Source organism: Felis catus, chromosome D2 (assembly GCF_018350175.1).
Source record: "Felis catus isolate Fca126 chromosome D2, F.catus_Fca126_mat1.0, whole genome shotgun sequence".
NCBI classification, from domain to species: domain Eukaryota; kingdom Metazoa; phylum Chordata; class Mammalia; order Carnivora; family Felidae; genus Felis; species Felis catus.
The window spans coordinates 29,221,413-29,241,718 of NC_058378.1; the positions used below are offsets into that span (position 1 = coordinate 29,221,413).

The 20,306-nt window shown below is 34.7% G+C and overlaps 1 protein-coding gene across 13 annotated transcripts in view; it reads right to left on the reverse strand.

Moving 5' to 3' along the window:
- The window catches only part of HERC4 (HECT and RLD domain containing E3 ubiquitin protein ligase 4), a 138,022-nt gene that overhangs the window by 75,303 nt on the left and 42,413 nt on the right, over positions 1–20,306 (reverse strand). For all 13 annotated transcript variants that reach the window (XM_011287366.3, XM_011287365.3, XM_045040046.1 and 10 more), the window contains one exon: positions 13,131–13,261. In XM_011287366.3, the coding sequence (XP_011285668.1) occupies positions 13,131–13,261 (131 nt within the window). The remainder of the gene's footprint in view (positions 1–13,130; positions 13,262–20,306) is intronic.

A 20,306-nucleotide genomic window follows, 5' to 3' on the forward strand; every position in this document is an offset into this window, starting at 1 on the left:
ACTACCAATCTTCTGATTGGTGTGTGTGTGTGTGTGTGTGTGTGTGTGTGTGTGTGTGTGTGTGTGTGTAATAAAATAATAAAACAAAGCTTCCTTTCTCTTCTAAAGAAAGTGACCTTACATATACATATGCACCCAGACTCCTTTGGAAGTGGCAGAGGGGAAGCAAACCTTGGAAACTGAAGATCTGATGCTGAAGAAAACCCACTACTCAGTGAACCTGATGTTTCACCACTGTGTATTCAGGAATGGGTTAAAGAGGATAATCCAGCTCAGGCCTTGTGTTCCTCAACTTGTTTTATGGCTCCATCATGTCTGGCAAATTCTTAAGTATCTTTTCTATAAATATTGTTTGTCTCACATTTATTCAATTATTTTCTCCTTGATAGTGTTACATAAAGGTTGCACCTTCCAATATATCCTACCAGTCTCTTAATCTCTCTTTTATATCCATGCCCCTTGTGAGTAATTTCTCTGGATCTGTTTTTCAAATCACTACTTTTCTCTTTAGCAGTGTGTCCAACCTGCTGTTTTAATTACTCACTGAATTTTAAGTTTCAATGACTACGTCTTATCTCATTTCTGAAGTTCCTTCCCCCTCCCAAATCTGCCAGCCTGTTATTTAATTTAAAAACTGTTATACATTGTGAAACTTAATACATACACACCAACCCAGGACTACTTTGACAAGCCCCAAACCCACCTTATGGCAACCCTGTGATTACAAATATTCAGAGGAGATTCAAATCAGAAACGAGACCAAGGACAGAAAAGTCTCCTTATAAGCAAGGGAATATTTCATTGTGAATTCTTTCCACGATGTGGTTTTATTGGGAGGACATGGTTTCTCAGGCCTCACTAAGGCCTCACTAATGCTTCTATCAGCTCTTAGGCCTCATCTCCTGTCCCAAACTCCTTTGCCCTCTATGGTATACTGTTTATCAAAAAAGCCAAAAGTATTCCTCTCCCTATACCCATTATGCTTATAATATGACTTCTGTGGCTATTCCCACCAAGATGGGGAATCTATTTCTCCATGTCTTAAATCTGATATTATGCCTTACAAGTGGCTTTGAATTCTTTCTCCCTCTCTCTTTAGGAACCCTGTTCTACTATCAGGAGACTAACCCAAAATAAGTGTTTGAAGAATGACGTACAACCTGGGCCAGAAACAAGCTGTCCCAGCTAAGGCCATGCCAACTACCCAAACCCTAGCCAGATAACCAGCTGATGAACTGAGTCCAGCTAAGATGAGAACCGGCCAGCTGAGCCTAACTCAAATTACTGAACCAAAGAACTATTAGCAAAATAAAAAACTGTTTTAAGCCAGTTTTGGGGTGTTTTTTTAGCAATATAAGCTAATATATTACCTACATTTGCAAATTCTTTCAGGGCACCTCCAAAGTCAGTTCAAACAAACAGCTATGGTTTCTAGATTTGTTTTTGCCCTGTGGCATTCCCTTTAGTTCCTGGCAAACTAATCTATGTTATTTAAAAGGTTTTTTGATTCGAAAGGGCTTTCAAGTTATCTAGTCTATCATATTACTGAAAAACTAAGTAGAATCTAACAACCATTTTACCTTTGAGACAAGGGCAATCAAAATTTTTTAATCAAGGGTACTCTTTTAACAAATGAAATGTTAAATGGAATCCTAGCATATAAAATAGATTAACTGCTCCAGTCAAAGGGTTTCACATTGCCCAGTCCGCCTCTTTTAGGACTGTGACATCTCAAAGGAACATACAGCTTAAAAATTACTGCAATCCTGGTTCATTAAAGTCCTCCTCAAAATGGTCTACTAAAGTAGTGGTTCTTAAACCTAGCTGCATAATGGAATCACCTAGGGATTACGTTAGGCAACAATATACATTTCTTTGGCGGTGGGGGAGCAAGTGAGCAAGGGGCAGAGAGAGAGACAGAGAGAGAGAGAGAGAGAGAGAGAGAGACAGAGAGAGAGAGAGAAAATATCCCATGAGGGGTGGAGAGGGGGGTGGTTAGGAGAGAGAGAGAGAAGTAGGGCTTGAACTCAAGAACCATGAGACAGTAACCTGAGCTGAAGTCAGATGCTTACCCAACTGAGCCATCCAGGTGCCCCAACAATATACATTTCTAAAAACTCTCCAAAAGACAACAGCATGAAGTCAGAATTGAGAGTTACTAAATAAACATAATAATCCTAAATTCTAGATTTGATATAATAGCTCAAAAACATTATAATATTATACCACTGGAATTTGAACCTTTTGTTTTTGGATCATCTCCTTGATGGATTCACATTTCTTATGTTTCTCATCTGCTTCCTTCAGGAGGCTTTTGACAATTATTCGATAAGGAAATTAATACATCTTATTGTACCAACTACCTGGAAGTCAAACTGGTCAGGATACCATATGCCTACCTACATTCCCCATATAGGTAAGTCTTTGTATCTCAATCAATATATAACTGAAAATTCTTCCCCAACACAATAAACATATTAAATTTCTAGAAAGAATTGAGTTCACAAAACTAAAAGTAACTATTCAAATAATCTTACCTGTTAACAATTACAAAATTAGATAACATTATTTTAAAATATTGTTTTATAGTCTTTTAATGGATTATGCATGAAGATAAATAAGAATAGATGAACTCTCTAAACTTCAGGCAACATATATTCATGTATAACTTCAGCAGTACAAATAAGGTTTGATAATAAGCACTCCTGGCTCATATATATGTTGAGTTTTGATTTACTTTTTATGATAAAGTCTAATTCATACATTGGAAAAGGAAAGGAAGGCTTTATCAAATCATTCCCGTAATTTTTCAAATACATAACCAAGCACACAAAACTGGGCATACAAAGAAACGGGGCACCATGAACAAAATTTAACAGAAAAAAGAAACAGAAATAGATCCTAAAGATTTCAGACGTTGGAATCTAGAACAACCATGTTTAATAATTTTTTAGTGTCCAAGAAATAAAAGCCAAACTTGAAAATGGACAACTGGAAACACTAAAGAAAAAAAAATTCAGATTTTAAAAAGAACCTGTAAGAAATACTAGAACTAAAAAATCCAAAATAACTGAAATCAAGATCTTGAACGACAGATTTAATGAAAAATAGATACAGCATAAGAATAATGGGCTGAAATATAAATAATAAAAACAATCAGGAAAGCAGCAAAGAGGGTCAGAAATGTGGAAAATAAAGAATAAAGCTACAAGGCAGAGTATGAAGATTCAATATACATCCAATCAGAGTTCCATGAAGAAAGGAGAAGCTATGTCTAAACAGATAATAGCTTTGAATCCCCCATAACTGATCAAAGGTATTATTCCAGACTCAAGAAGCCCCATAGGAAAATGAGGAAATCAGACCCTGAAAAATGAAAGCAAAACTGGAAAAAGATTTAAAAAGAAACACAACAGAGGCTCCTGGGCGGCTCAGTCGGTTAAGCGTCCGACTTCGGCTCAGGTCACGATCTCACAGTTCATGCGTTCGAGCCCCGCATCGGGCTCTGTGCTGACAGCTCAGAGACTGGAGCCTACTTTGGATTCTGTGTCTTCCTCTTTCTCTGCCCCTCCCCTACTCATGCTGTCTCTCCATCTCTCAAAAATAAATAAACATTAAAATTAAAAAAAAAAAAAGAAACATAATACCTTCAAAGGAGCAACATACTAATAGCTGGCTTCTCAATAAGCAAAGCCAAAAGACAATAGAATGGTATCTTCAAAGCACTGAAAGTAATTACCAAGCTAGAATTCCACCATCGCCAACATCATTAAAGAATTAAAGTGAAATATGGGAGGCCTGGGTGGCTCAGTCGGTTGAGTGTCTGACTTCGGCTCAGGTCATGATCTCACAGTTTGTGAGTTCAAGCCCTGCATTAGGCTCTGTGCTAACAGCTTGGAGACTGGAGCCTGCTTCAGATTCTGTGTCTCCCTCTCTCTCTGCCCCTCTCCCACTCACACTCTGTCTCTCTCTCTCTCTCTCTCAAAAATAAACAAACATTAAAAATAAAAAAATAAAAAGAATTAAAGTGAAATAAAACATTTTTAGATAGATAAAAGAGTGTGCAGATCTATTCAAAGAAAATTCCAGAGGATGTTCAGACCAAAGGAACTGGAAAATATGAAGAGCAGAAAAAAAAGGTAGTAAATATATAGGCATTTCTAAATGTACACTGACTATATGAAACAATGTTTTTGTGAAGTTTAAAATATAGAGAATGAAAAGTTGGGAAAGGTAAATGAGAGGTCCTCATAATGCCACAAAAAGAAAAAGTTATTTATTAATATAAATTAAAGATAAATGTTGTTTCCATTTATGTTTAAAGTAACAACTAAAAAAGAAGGTATAGTTTCCAAATAAGAAAAGGGAATTACACACACTTAAAAAACTATCAATCCAAAGAAAAGAAAATTAGAGAAGAAAAAAATAAAATATTTAAAGATAGATAGTAGGGCACATGAGTGGCTCAATTGGTTGAGTGTCCAACTCCTGATTTCAGGTAAGGTTATGATCCGAGGGTGGTGGGATTAAGCCCAGCACTGAGCTCCACATGGAGTGTGAAGCCTGTTTAGGATTCTCTCTCTCTCGTTCTCTCTCTCTCTCTCTCTCTCTCTCTCTCTCTCTCTCCCTCTGCCCCTCTCCCCTAATCATGAGCACTTACTCTAATAATAAAACAAAACAAAAATAAATACAACACATTATACAATAGATGACAAAGACAATATAAAATATTATGGCAGGATTAAATACAAATGTATTTGTAATTACAAAACTGACAAAATGATCAATTTAAAGACAAAGATTGCCAGAGTGGATTCTTTTATTTAATTTGAATATAATTAACATTCAGTGTTATACTGAATGAGAAAATCCCAGGCAGGCTCTGTGCCGTCAGCACAGAGCCCAATGCAGGCCTCAATCCCATGAACAGTGAGATCATGACCTGAGCCAAAATCAGGAGTTGGGACACTTAACCAACTGAGCCACCCAGGCACCTCTTTTGTTTCTTAACATATGAGTGCAATCATATAATATTTGTTTTTCTCTGACTTATTTTACTTAGCATTATACCCTCTAGATCCATTCATGTTGTCGCCAATGGCAAAACTACCATACTAAATTTTTAAAGATCTAACTTAATGCTGTTTACATGATAGTTATCCAAAACCCGCAGAAAGACAAGGTAAAAGATTATGTATAAATGAAAAATATGTAAAGAATGAATATAACATACAATATACGAAAAAATATGTAAGTAGGAGTAGCCCTATTAACATCAGATAAAAAGAGACCCAGGGGTGCCTGGGTGGCTCAGTCTGTTAAGCAACCTACTCTTGATATCTGCTCAAGTCATGATCAGGCCCCACGATGGGCTCAGAGCTAAGCATAGAGCTTACTTTGGATTCTCTCTCCTTCTCGAACTGCCCCTCCCCCATTCTATCTATGTGCACTCTCTCTCAAAATAAATTTTAAAAAGTGTCATTAAAAAGTGGTCTAGAGGTCACAATCACAATGATAAAAATTTCAATTCACCAAGAAGAGATAAAATTGGAATTTTATGCACTTAAGATGGACTCAAAAGCAAAAACTGTCAAACTTACAAGAAAAAATCAAAAACAGTCAAACAGTGTAGAATACTGTAATATTTCTTCTTCAGTAACTAATTAAAAAATGGTCAAGCAAAACAAGCCAACAAACAAAAATGCCACACAGAAGATCTGAACATTGTTAGAAAAACTTTACATAATTGAGACACCTGAGTGGCTCAGTCGGTTAAGCATCTGACTCTTGATTTCAGCTCAGGTCATGATCTCTCAGTTCATGAGTTCAAGCCCGGCGTCAGGCTCTGTACTGACAGAGCAGAGCCCACTCGGGATTCTCTTTCTCTCCCTCTCTATCTGCCCCTCCCCTGCTCGCTCACTCTCTGTCAAAAATAAACATTTAAAAAACTAAAAATAAAAACTATATAATGGGCATATACAGAACACTGCATCCCACCACTGAATGAACTAAAGACTGAAATGTATGAAATGAAAAATATACACAAAATATGGATCGTAAAGAAAAAAAGTTGGTTCTGTGAAAAGATTAATAAATTGATAAACCTCTAGAAATGGAGGTTTAAAAAAAAAGATCAGGAAAGAAAGGAAAATTTACCAACATCAAAACAGGAAAAAAACAAGAGATCACTATAGATCATACAAACATAAAAAAATTTTTTTAAGATAATACTGTAGTCTACTGAAAATATAATCCCACCTCTTTACTATCCTGTAGTATTAAACATGCACAGTCTTGTTACAGCCTGATGGTAGATAAGCACCATGCATTCCCCCTACCTTAACCTTACTCTTGGTCATGTAATTTGTTTTTGGTCAACAGGATTTCTGAAGCAGAAGCTTGAGAAGTACACGTACAGGTGCTACTCCCAAAGAAAATAAAATACCCAGAGGTAGCCACTGTTCTCTGTCCTGAAATGAGACCCGTAACAAAGCCATCCCTGCTCAGCTGCAGACTGAGCGAAGTCTCCCTAATGGTCATACATCTTGAAACAGCTGTCCCAACTTGCAGCAAAAATAAGAGCCACTCCAGGTGACCCATAGCCTGAGAAAGAACCATCTCAAATGATCCATAGAGTAAGAAATAAACATTTATTTTTATAGGTCACTGGCATGTTGTTTGTATAGCAATAGGCTAATATAGATACTGAAATTTTACATTCACGTGTTTACAATTTAAACAAAAATGGAAAAATTCATAAAAAATCTAAATTACAAATAACTGACAAGAAAAAATTTTAAAGCTACCTTATAAAGAAACTGAAGAATGTTTTTAAAATTCAAAAAAAGAAAATACCAAGCCCAGATGGCTTAAAATGACAAGGTCTACTAGCTTCTAAAGTGGTTGTCTTTCAAATAAAGAGAAAACAAGGGTATAATCCCCAATATATATTATTAGACTAGCATAACCTTAATAATAAAACCTGGCAAAAATAACAACAAATGTGAACTACTGGGACTTCATCAAGATAAAAAGCTTCTGCACAGCAAACAATTAACAAAACTAAAAGGCAGCCTATGGAATGGGGGAAGATATTTACAAATGACATATTGGATAAAGGGTTAGTATTCAAAATCTATAAAGAACTTATCAAACTAAACAGCCAAAAACCAAATAGCCCAGTTAAGAAATGGGCAGAAGACATGAATAGATACTTTTCCAAAGAAGACATCCAGTTGACTAACACACATGAAAAGATGCTCAACACCATTCATCATCAGGAAAATAACAAAGTAAAACCACAATGAGATACCACATCGCACCTGTCAGAATGGCTAAAATTAACAACACGAGAAACAACAGGTGTTGGCAAGGATGCAGAGAAAAGAGAAACGTTCCTTTTGCACTGTTGGTGGGAATGAGAACTGGTGCAGCCACTCTGGAGAACAGTATGGAGGTTCCTCAAAACACTGAAAATAAAACTACCCTAAGATCTAGCAATTACACTATTCACTATTTACCCAGAGGTACAAAAACACAAATTCAAAGGGGTACATACACCCTGATATTTACAGCAGCATTATCAACAATAGCCAAACGTGGAGAGAGCCCAAGTGTCCATCCACTGATGAATGGATAAAAAAGTAGTACGTATACACAATGGAATATTACTCAGCCATCAAAAAGAACGAAATCTTGCCATTTGCAATGACATCAATGGAGCTAGAATGTATTATGCCAAGCAAAATAAGTCAGTGAAAGACAAATACCATATAATTTCATTCATATGTGGCATTTAAGAAACAGATAAACATATGAAAAGGGGGAGGGAAAAGGAGAGAGGGAAATAAACCACAAGAGACTCTTAACAATAGAGAACAAATTGAGGGTTGACAGAGGGAAGTGGGTGAGAGATGGGCTAGATGAGTGATGGGTATTAAGGAGGGCACTTGTGATGAGCACTGGTTATTGAATTTAAGTGATGAATCACTGAATTCTACTCCTGCAACCAATACTGCACTCTATGTTAACTAAATTAAAAAAAAAACAAAAACAAAAACAAAAAACCCCACAAAACAAAAAGTAACAGAAAATTATAAACCAAGCTCAGGGATAAACATAAATACAAGTAATATTTTTAAAATATTAGCAAACCAAATGCAGCACTATACAAAATGGTAACATAGATGATTAAACTGGAGCTACCACAGAAAAGTAAAGCTGTTTTTATTTACTAAAATCCATTCATATAGTTCACCAAATTAACAGATTAAAGGAGAAAAATCATAAATCATTTCAATAGATCCAGAAAGACCAACTAATACTAACAGCCACTCATTAAAAATAAATAAATAATCCTTTTAACTACGAAAAAAGAAAAATTCCTTAATGTGATATAGGTTATCTACAGTAAACTTATGGCAAACATGATACTTAATTGTGAAATACTGAAGGTTTGCTCACAGACAGAACATAGGACAACATGCCTTGATCTTTAGCACTTCTAGTGAACATCAACCTGGTGTCCCAGACAGGATACTAGGACAAGAGATATGTTAAGCATAAGTATTAGAAATGAAGAAATAAAGTTAAACTGATTCACAGATGGTATGACTGTGACACACAGTATAAATAAGTTATGTTGTGAAAACAATAACTGAAAGGGGGTGGCAGTAGAGCCTTACAGGAACAGAGTTTTTGTATGTTGTTGAGGTTAACCCAGTATCAATGTGAATTAGTGTTACAACTTCAGGATCTTAAATGTAATCACCATGGTAACCACAAAGAAAGTAGCTATAGAATATACAGAAAAGGACATGAGAAGAGAATTAAAACATTTCACTAAAACAACAACAACAACAACAAACAACAAAAAGAGACAGTAAATCCAGGAAATGAAGAACAAAAAAGTATAAGACATACAGAAAGAAAATAACAAAATGACAGAAGTCCCTACATCTCATAATTACCTTTAAATGTAAATGGGTTAAGTTGTGCACTCAAAACACAGAGACTGGCAGAATGGAATTAAAAAAAAAAAAAAAAGACCAAAAAGTGAAAAGATGAAAAAAGATATTCCATGCCAATAACCAAAAGAGAGCAAAATGGCCATACAATTAGCGGACAAAACAGACTTTAAATCAAAAAAGGTTACAAGAGACAAAGGACATTATATTTCAACAAAAGGTTCAATACAGCAAAAGTAACAATTAAAATCATTTACACATCTAATAAAAGACCATCAAAATATATAAAACAAAAACTTAAAAAACTGAAGGGAGAAATTATTCTGCAATAATGGTTAGAGACTTTAATAACCTTACTCTCAAAAACAGAATAACCACACAGAAGTAAGGAAAAAGAATTTGAACAACACAATAAGTCAACTAGATCTAATAGGACACACTATTCAACAACAATAATATACACATTCTTCTCAAATGACATGGGACACTATCCACATTAGACCATATGGTAGGCCAGAAAGTAAGTCTCAATAGATTTTAAAAGACAGACACCATATAAAGTATCTTCTCTGAACACAATGGGATAACATTAGAAATCAGTAACATTAGGAAATTACAAAATTCACAAATCTGTGGAAATTCAACAACACACTTTTAAATGACCTATGAATCAAAGAAATCACAGACAAATCAGAAAGACATAAGAGATAAATGAAAATGAAAACACAATATATCAAAACAAGAGATGAAGGGAAAGTAGTGATAAGGGGGAAATTTACATTTAAAAACAAGAAAGATCTCATGTGAACAACCCAACTTTACAACTTTAAACACAAAGCTGGCAGAAGAAAAATTAGAGCTGAGATAAATGAAATAGAGAATACAAAAATAGCGAAAGTCAGTGGAACTAAAAGCTGGTTTTACAAAGATCAACAAAACTGACAGAACTTTAACTTGACTAAGAAAAAAGAAAAGAAAGAAATTACTAAAATCAGAAGTAAAAGTAGGGGCCCTACTATTAATGCTGCCAAAATAAAAAGGATCATAAGAAGAGTATATAAGCAATTATTTGCCAAAAATTAGATGATTTAGATAAAATACACAAAATCTTAGAAATACAAAATTTACTAGTACTACATCACGAAAAATAGGAAAACAGAAAAGATCTATGAACAGTAAAACGACTAAATTGATAAAAAAAAATCTCCCAGCAAAGAAAAGCCCTACATTAAATAGTTTCATTGGTGACTTCTACCAAACATTAAAAGAACTAAATCCAATCCTATTCAGAGCTTTCCAAAAAACTTGAAGGGGTGTAACTTTCTAACTCATTCCATGAGGCCAACACTGTCCTGATATCAAAGTCAGACAAGGACTCTACAAGAAAACTACAGACCATTATCCCTTATGGACAGTGATGCAAAAATTCTCAATACAATGTTAGCAAACAGAACCCAGTAGTATATTAAAAAACTGTACAGCAAAGGCACATGGGATTCATTCCTGGAATGCAGGGATGGTTCAACATATGCAAACTGATCAAAGTAATTTATAATATTAAGGCAATGAAGAAAAAAACCCATTATTATCATTTCAACTGATACAGAAAAAAAATCAACAAAATTCAACACCCTTTTTTGAAATACTCAAAAACTAAGAATAGAAGAACATTACCTCAACATAATAAAAGCCATCTATGAAAAACCCACAATAAACATCATACTCAATGGTGACAGACTGAAAGTTTCCTCTAAGATCAGGAACAAGGCAAGGATGTCTACTTTGAATACTATTCAACAACATAGTACTGGAAGTTTTAGCAAGAAAAAGAAATAAAAGCCACCTAAATTGAGAAAGTAGTAAAATTATCTCTGTGTACAGATGATATGATCTTATATGCTGAAAACCTTAGAGAGTCCACAAATAATCTATCAGAACTAAAAAACAAAACAAAGAAACAAAAATCACCAAAACAGCAGGATACAAAACCAAAATGCAAAAATCAATTGTATTTCTATACATTAATAATGAACAATCGAAAAAGAAATTTAAAAAACAATGCCATTTACAATAGTATCAAAAAGAATAAGATATTTAGAAATTGAACAAAAAGGTAAAAGATATAGGATGAAAACTACAAAACTTACTGAAAGAAATTAAAGACATAAATGGAAAGACATTTCATGTTCATGGATTGGAAAACTTAATGTTAAAATATCAATACTTCCCAAAGTGATCTACAAATTCAATCCAATCCATATCAAATCATGGAAATGCAAATTAAAGTCATGATGTTTTAAAAGGTTTATTTATTTATTTTGTGTGAGAGAGAGAAAGCATGCAAGCAGGGGCCAAGAGAGAAAGAGAATCTCAAGCTGACTCTACTCTGTCTGCGCACAGCCCAATGTGTACCTATGAACCATGAGATCATGACCTGAGCCGAAATCGAGTCAGATGCTTAACTGACTATGCCACCCAGGCACCCCTAAAATCATGATTAAGTAACACTATATATCCAAGAGATTAGCAAAAATTTCAAAGTCTGACAATGCCAAATGGGGACAAGGACACATAAATGTGGAATGTAAATTCTGGTAAACAGGGTGACATTAACCTGCAAAATTCAAGTTAAATATCTTCTATGACCCAGCAATCCCATTTTAGGTATATACTTAGAAATATAAAGGGTTATGTATATCATATAACAAATGTTCAAAGCAACATTATTTGTAATTGCCAAAAACTGGAAGCACACAAATAAATGCCTGTTAAAAAAAAAAAAAAGCTACCAAAGACTACCTACAGTGTGATTTCATGTATTTGAAGTTAACAGTTGGCAAGACTGAACTATATTTTATATGGATATATACTATGAGGCAAAAATCAAGCTGAGTTAGTCAAACAAAGTATATTTTGCTTTTTGGGAGTCTACCTAATTTAATCCACCAAAGGTGAAGCTCAATTTCAAAGCTGTGACTCTTGTACTTACTCCCAAGAATTGGGAATCAGGAAATCAGTATTCCAATTCAACTTTCAGCAATAACTACTCTCAGGTGTTAATTAACTGCTCAATTTCCTCACTGTTTAAATTTAAAAAGGTGGAAAAGAAAAAGAAAAAAAAGATGACCTATACTTCACCCTCAAGTGTGATGCTACATACAATAAATACAATGTCACATATATATTATTAATATCTTGCCCCAGATAAATCTTTTTCGAATAGAGAAAAGTAAAATAATAAGTATAAATGATGTTTCTCCTGTTACTATTACTCCTCACCAGCAAATCAGGCATTTAAGGAAGAATGTTTTTATCTTAGATTCCTAGAATGCTAAACAACTCATTAAAAAAAATACCTACTTTCAGCTAGGAACTGCCATCTTCTAGTAATTTGCAAAATGACCAACACAAAGGGAAAAAGGAGAGACACCCCTATATGTTCTCTAGGCCTTTTAGCAAACATGGAATTGGTACTTTGACCACATACACGCAAATCCACAAGAAAGGTTATACCATAGACATAGAGGGGATGGGCACTATTCAAAAAGGAATGCCGGACAAATGTTACCAAGGCAAAACTGGAAGTCTATGATGATACCCAGCATGCTGGTGGCATGGTTGTAAATAAACAAAGACAAGATTCTTCTTGCCTAGAAAATTATTGTGCATACTGAAAACATTAAGTACTCTGACAGCCAAGATAGAGCTTCCTCAAACATGTGAAGGGAAATGATCATTAAAAAAGGAAGTCAAAGAAAAAAGTACTTGAGTTCAACTGAAGTGCCAGCATGCTCCAACCAGAGAAATACAGTTTGTGAGAACCAATGGAAAGAAGCTTCAGCTACTAGAACTCACTCCCTATAAATTCATGGCCCAGAAGGTGTAAAAAAACAAAAGACCTCTAGGGGTGCCTGGGTGGCTCAATTGGTTAAGTGTCACTCTTGACTTGTCCCAGGTCAGGAGATCATGCATTGACAGCACAGATCCTGTTTGGGATTCTCTCTCCCTCTCTCTCACACACGTTCCCCTTCCCTCTCCCCTTTCTCCCTCAAAATAAATAAATAAACATTAAAAAAATAAATAAATAAAAGACCTCTGGACTGTTAGAAAAAATTTTAAGTAACTGAATTATAGAGACTAAAATACTCGTATACAATAACTTACCTTCCACAAGCAATCTGAGTGACAATGCTTCCCATAAGTTCAAAAACTTTCCTTGGATTTATTTCATGACTGGTAGAGTTATGACCCAACTGACCATACCCTCCAGCTCCAAAAGTAAACACTCCACCTTCCTTAAAAAGAAAAAAAAAAAAGACAAAACTCTTTATCATTAGAAAGCCTGATGAAAGAAAATAATTTAAGAAAGTAAGTTAATCTTTAATATATGGAGTCAATTTTTCTCTTCTATTGTCTCCACAATTTAACAGATGATAGCTGACCTTTCAAGGTAAAATGTTTTAAAACTAAGTTCCAGGTTGAGGTTATTTTCACATATTTTAGAAGTACTTAAATGTGTTCTCATTATATTTAGTTGGAGCCACCATTAAAGAGATACTAATCATTTTTTGCATTGCCTTTCACTATCATTATATTTACTGAATCCCAAGTACATAACTATAAAATATCACAAAACCAAAAAATGGTATCATCTTCAGTTTTCAAACTGGTTATGCTTTTAACATAAAAGCTGAAAGAGTATAAGTAAACCAGAATGCACAAATATACCTATTTTTAACACATAGTTGCTACAATATACAGTTGACCCCTAAACAGTGCAGGGGTTAGGGATGTCAACACCTTCTGCAGTCAAAAATCCACATACAACTTTTGATTACCTAAAAACTAATAGCCTATTTCTGACTGAAAGCCTTACTGATAACATAAACAATAACCACTTTTTTTTTTTTTTTTTGGCATAAAAGAAAAGCTACACAGTTTACCTGGGAGTTTTTTCAAATTGTCACAAATCTCCAAAAACTTTTCCAAAGTATTTGTTGAAATAACCTACTGAGCCACTCAGGCACCCTAAAAAGTACTGGAGTACTTTAAAGCAAACTGTGGTCATCAAATCATCTCACCTATAAATATGTATGTATCTTCAATGGCACAAACCTCTAACATATAAAAACATACAATACAGTAATACTATTATCGCATTTACAAAATTAGCATTAATTTCTTGATTGAAACAGCAAAAGTGTTTTTACTTCTTATGGTTTTTTGTAACTGCTATCATTTTCCCCAGTTTTATTTAGGTATAACTGAATTGCCAAATAAAATTGTATATAAAGTGTACAATGGGATTTGACATATACATACATTGTGAAATGACTACCACAAAGAAGTTAATTAACACATCAACACCTCACATACTTTTTTTTTTTTTTGATAAGAATGCTTCAGATCTACTCTCCTGGAAATTTCAGGTACAGAATACAGTATTGTTAACTACAGTCACAACGCTATACATCAGATCTTTAAAACTTACTCATCTTATAACAGAAAGTTTATATCCTTGACCAATTTCCCATTTCTTTACACCCCACAAGCCCCTGGCAAACATTCTACTCTCCATTTCTACAGATTTGACTTTTTCTTTTTAAAGATTTTCCATATAAATGATACATAATATTTATCTTTGGCTTATTTCACTTAGCATAATGCCCTCCAGATTCATCTATGTTGTTGGAAATGATTTCCCTCTTTTTTTGTGGCTGAATATTATTCCAGTGTGTATGTGTGTGTACACATATATGTATACATCACATTTTCTTTATCCATCTACCTGGTAATGGACACTTAGGTTGTTTCTTGGCTATTGTGAAAAACTGCTACAATAAACATGGGAGTGCAGTTATCTCTTCAAGAACCTGTTTTTATTTCCTTCAGATATGCACCCAGAAGTGGAATTTGCTGGGGCATATAATTCTATTTGTAATTTTTTTTCTTTCCTGTTTTTTTTTTTCTTTTTTTAAAGTAGGCTTCATGCCCAGCAGAGTCCAATGTGGAGGTTGAACTCATGACCCTGAGATCAACACCCAAGTGGAGATCAAGGGTCAGACACCCAACCGACTGAGCCACCCAGGTGCCCCACTATTTGTAATTTTTTGAGGAACCTCCATACTGTTTTCCATTTGCACCAGTTTACATTCCCACCAGCAGTGGAAACAAGAGTTCCCCTTTCTTAACATCCTCACCAATACTTGTCCTTTGGTTTTTGATAAGAGTAACCCTAACAGGTGTGAGGTGTTATCTCATTGTGGTTTTGATTTGCATTTCTCTGATGATTGTGATGTTAACATTAAGCACCTTTTCTTGTACCTGTTTGGCTATTTGTGTGTGTGTGTGTGTGTGTGTGTGTGTGTGTGTGTGTGTGTGTGTGTGTATTTTTTTAAGTTTATTTATTTTGAGACAAAGGAAAGAGCGTGTGCACGAGCAGGGGAAGGGCAGAGAAAGAGGGAAAGAGAGAAAATCCCATGAAGGCTCCACACGGTCAGCACAGAGCCAGACAAGGGACCCAATCCCACAAACTGTGAGATTTTTAACCTGAGCCGAAATCAAGAGCTGGCAGGTAAACCTACTGAACCATCCAGATATCCTTTGTATATATTTTTTGGAAAAGTATCTATTCAGCTCCTTTGTTCGTTTTTAAAATAGACTATTTGTCTTTTAGCCATTGAGTTATAGGAGTTCCTTTTATATTTTGAATATTACCCCCTTGTCAGATAAATGGTCTGCTAATATTTTCTCTCATTTCATAGACTGCCTTTTCACTTCAGTGGTGTCCTCTGTGGAGCCGAAACTTTTTTAGTTTGTGGTCCCACCTATTTATTTTTGCTATTGTTGCTTGTGTTTGGACCAATGTCAAAGGGGTTTTCATCCCATGTTTTCTTTTACAAGTTTTAGTTTCAGGTCTTACCAGATCTTAAATCCACTTTGAGTTGTTTTATGAGTGGTAAAAACAGACGTCCAATTTCATTTTTTTACATATGGATAATTTTCCAGCACCATTTACTGAAGAAGCCAACCTGTCCCACTGTGTGTTGTTGGTCCCTTGTCAATGATTAGTTAACTATATATATGTGGTTTTATTTCTGGGCTATCTGTTTGATTGGTCTATGTGTCTGTTTTTATAAAGCTGTATACTGTTTTGATCACTACAGTTGAAATCAGGAAGGACAATGCTCGAGCTTTGCTGTTCTTTCTCCAGATTGCTTTGGCTATTCCTGGTCTTTTTTGGTCCCGTATGAATTTCAAGATTGCCTGCTCTATTTCTATGAAAAATGCCATTGGACTTTTGATAGGGGTTACTCTGAATCTGTAGGTCAATTTCAGTAGTTTGGACATTTTAACAATATTAATTCTTCTAATCTAAGAACATGTGGTATCTATCTTATGTCTTCAATTTCTTTTACTGATGTCATATATAGTTTTCAGTATACAGGTCTTTCACTCTTTGGTTAAATTTATCCCCCCCCCCCTTTTTTTTTTAATGGTTATTTTTGAGAGAGAGAGACAGAGAGAGCACAAGTGGGAGAGGAGCAAAGGGAGAGGAAGGCACAGAATCCAAAGCAGGTTCCAGGTTCCGAGCTGTCAGCACAAAGCTCGGCACAGGGCTTGAACTCACAAACTGTGAGACCATGACCTGAGTTGAAGTTGGATGCTTTAACTGACTTAGCCACCCAGGCACCCCATATTCCAAAGTATTTTATTGTTTTTAATGATATTGTACATGGGAATGCTTTCTTAATTTTTCTTTCAGAGTTTGTTCTTAGCGTATAGAGATGCAATTGATTTTTGTATGTTGACTTTGTTTCCTGCAACGTGAGACTTTTGGGGGGCACCTGGGTGGCTCAGTCAGTTAAGCGTCCGACTTCAGCCCGGGTCACGATCTCGCGGTCCATGAGTTCAAGCCCCGCGTCAGGCTCTGGGCTGATGGCTCAGAGCCTGGAGCTTGTTTCCGATTCTGTGTCTCCCTCTCTCTCTGCCCCTCCCCCATTCATGCTCTGTCTCTCTCTGTCTCATAAAATAAATAAACCTTAAAAAAAAATTATTTTTTCAAATACACTTTTGGTAGAGTCTTTAGGGTTCTCTATATATATGTCATGTGCAAACAGAGACAATTTTACTTTTTCCTCTCTAGTTTGAGCACCTCATTTCTTTCTTTACTAAAACTGCTTTGGCTAGGATTCAGTACTAGAGTAGAAGTGACAAAGGTAGGCATCTTCTATCTTCTTCTTGATCTTACAGGAAAAACTTTCACCTTTTCACCACTAAATATGTTTGCTGTGGGCTTGTCATTTATGGTCTTTATTATGTTGAGGTATATTCCTTCTATACTGAGAATTTTTATCATGAAAAGATGTTGAATTTTGCCAAATGATTTGGTTTATATGACTTTTAATCTTCATTCTATTAATGTGGTGTTGACTGATTTGCAGATGTTGAAACATTTTTGCATCCCAGGGATAAATCCCACTTGATCATGGTATATGATCATTTTCATGTGCTGTTAAATTTGGTTTGCCCATATTTTGTTGAGTTTTACACCTATGTCTGTTAGGGATAAGTAGCCTGTAATTTTATTGCCTTATGTTGTCTTTGTGTGGCTTTGGTATTAACATAATGGTGGCCTCATAAAATGCATTTAAAAATGTCTATTTTTTCAAAGAGTTTGAGATGGACTGGCAGTAATTATTAAATGGTAAAATTCACCACTGAAGTCATCTAATCCTGGGTTTTTCTTTGTTGGGAGATTTCTGATTAATGATTCACTCCCCTTACCTGTTAAAAGTCTGTTTAGATTTTTCTATTTCTTCATGATTCACTCTTGGTAGTTTGAGTGTTTCCAGGAATTTATCCATTTCATTTATGTTATCTAATTTGTTGGCATATAATTGTTCATAGTTTCTTATAGTCCTTTTATTTGTGAAGTATGGGTTGTAATGTCTCTTCATTTCTGACAGTGTTTAATCTATCTAAACATCTATCGATTACTTTTTTTAACTTTTCAAGAAAAGAGTTCTTAGTTTTGGTTATCTTTACTGGTTTTTTTAGTCTTTATTTCTGCTCTGACCTGTTATTTTCTTCCTTCTGCTAACTTTGGTTTCCCTGCCCTCCCCCCACCTCCACCAGTTCCTTGAAGTATAAATGCTGTTTTGAGATCTTTCTTTTTCTTAATGTAGCTGTTTATGTTATAAACACTTTACTGGATTTATGGTGACATAGCTTATTTTTATCTATCTCCCTCAGAGCTGTTTTTGCTGCATCCCATAAGTTTTGGTATGTTGTTTCCATTTTCACTTGTCTCAAGATATTTTACTTCCCTTTTATTTATTTTTCGACCTAGTGACTGTTCAGGAGTGTGCTAATTTCCACATACCTGCAAATGTTCTAGCTCTCCTCCCATTATTGACTCATATCATTTCATACCATTGTGGCTGAAAAAGATACTCGATATTGTTTCAATTCTTTTTAAATTTGTTAAGACTTGTTTTGAGATCTAACATACGATCTCTCCTGCAGAATATTCTATTGTGCACTTCAGAAGAATGTGTATTCTGCTGCTGTTGGATGGGGTGCTCTGTATGTTAGTGCATTTGGTATAAGTGTAATACAAGTCCAATATTTCCTTATTGATTTTCTGTATGGATGACCTACCTATTGTTGAAAGTAGAGTGTTAGAGTCCCCTACTATTACTACTGTTTATTTCTGCCTCTAGCTCTGTTAATATTTGCATAATATTATTTGGGTGCTTTTGTATTGGGTGCATACATGGGTACAGTTGTTATATCCTCTTCAAGAATTGACCTCTTCAATTTTAATTATTATCTGATACTGATGCCATGTTTAAGTTTTCCTGATTATTTTATTTCATCACGACAAAGCACATGTCTGGTTGATAATGTTAAAAATAAGCAAGTTAACAAGTTTCACAGCCTAATCCATCCACATTAAGTTTAATGTTTTGATCTTTGCCTCAATTCATTATTAGGGAGTATAAAATGGAAATTTTCTAATCTTATTATTTCTCTTAGATTAGTTGGAATTCTTCTATAGAGAACTTAATTCACCAACTATTAAGTTATTCTGAAATACAATCTACAAATAGGAAGCAAGAAAAATGTTTCCTTCTTATTTATGAATTTTTAGAAAAATGAGTTGTCCTAGCAACTTTCAAAGATAAGCAATGAAGTTTGCTTTATATTGATTTGAAGAAGAGTATTATAATGAAGTCATGAATTTTTACATATTTGGTATATTTCCATGTATTGCCATTGTTACTTCTTTTTGTGAAAAACTCCTTGATGTTGTCCCACAGACACGACCTTAGTAGTCTACTTTTTTGTAACACATAATACCAAGAGCTATTCTCACACTTTTTTGTTTTGTTCTGTTTTGCCCCAGATATGAAATCAGACTCTTCTCTAAGAAGCTCTGGTTATTTTTTATACCGAGTCTACTAAATCAAATGATGCTCACTGCTTCCACATTGTACATGGCTAATTACTTCTAGGACCATTCAGTGGTCATGGAAGAAAAAAAAATTTTTTTAGAAGAAAAAGAGTAAGACTTCCTACTAACACTTCTGATTAAAAGTAAAGATCACAATGGGTGCCTGGGTGGCTCAGTTGGTTAAGCATCCAACTCTAGATTTTGGCTCAGGTCATGATCTCAAGGTTTTGTGAGTTTGAGCCCTACATCAGTTTCTGCACTGACCCTAAAGAACCTGTTTGGGATTCTCTCTCGCTCTCTGTCTCTCTTTGCCCCTCCCCAGCGCATGCTCTCTCTCTCTCAAAATAAATAAACTAAAAAAAAAAAAAAAAAAAAAAAACCTTTTTAAAATAAATAAAAGTAAAAATCAGGAGATTTTAATTTAATTATTATTGTTTTATGTTTCTTTTGTCTTAAGCTGAAAACCATAGTTTCCAGTAACAGTAAAGTACTTATTTGCTTTTTGTTATCCTGTATGTAATATATTGAAAATAATACTATCAATTTTATTACTAACAGGAAGACTACAGAATGCAGTTTAAAATTTTTGTGGCAATTCGGTTTATATTCAGGCTATTTCCCACTAGTGATATACAACAAAACACTGCACTGTAAAAGGACTTAAAAGAATTCTCCTTTTGTAGTAGTGCCACTATTTTTTTATTGTCAATTGTTAGCAATTGCTTAAAAACACATGTTTGCTTTTTAATTATATGTAACAGTTTCTAAGTTGTAAAGTCAAAATGATAAGGCAGGGTACATTTGATCTAGCTATTACATTTTTAAAAATATAAGTAACATATAACATGTTCATCTTTTATCCCTGCTTATACAAAAGGCAA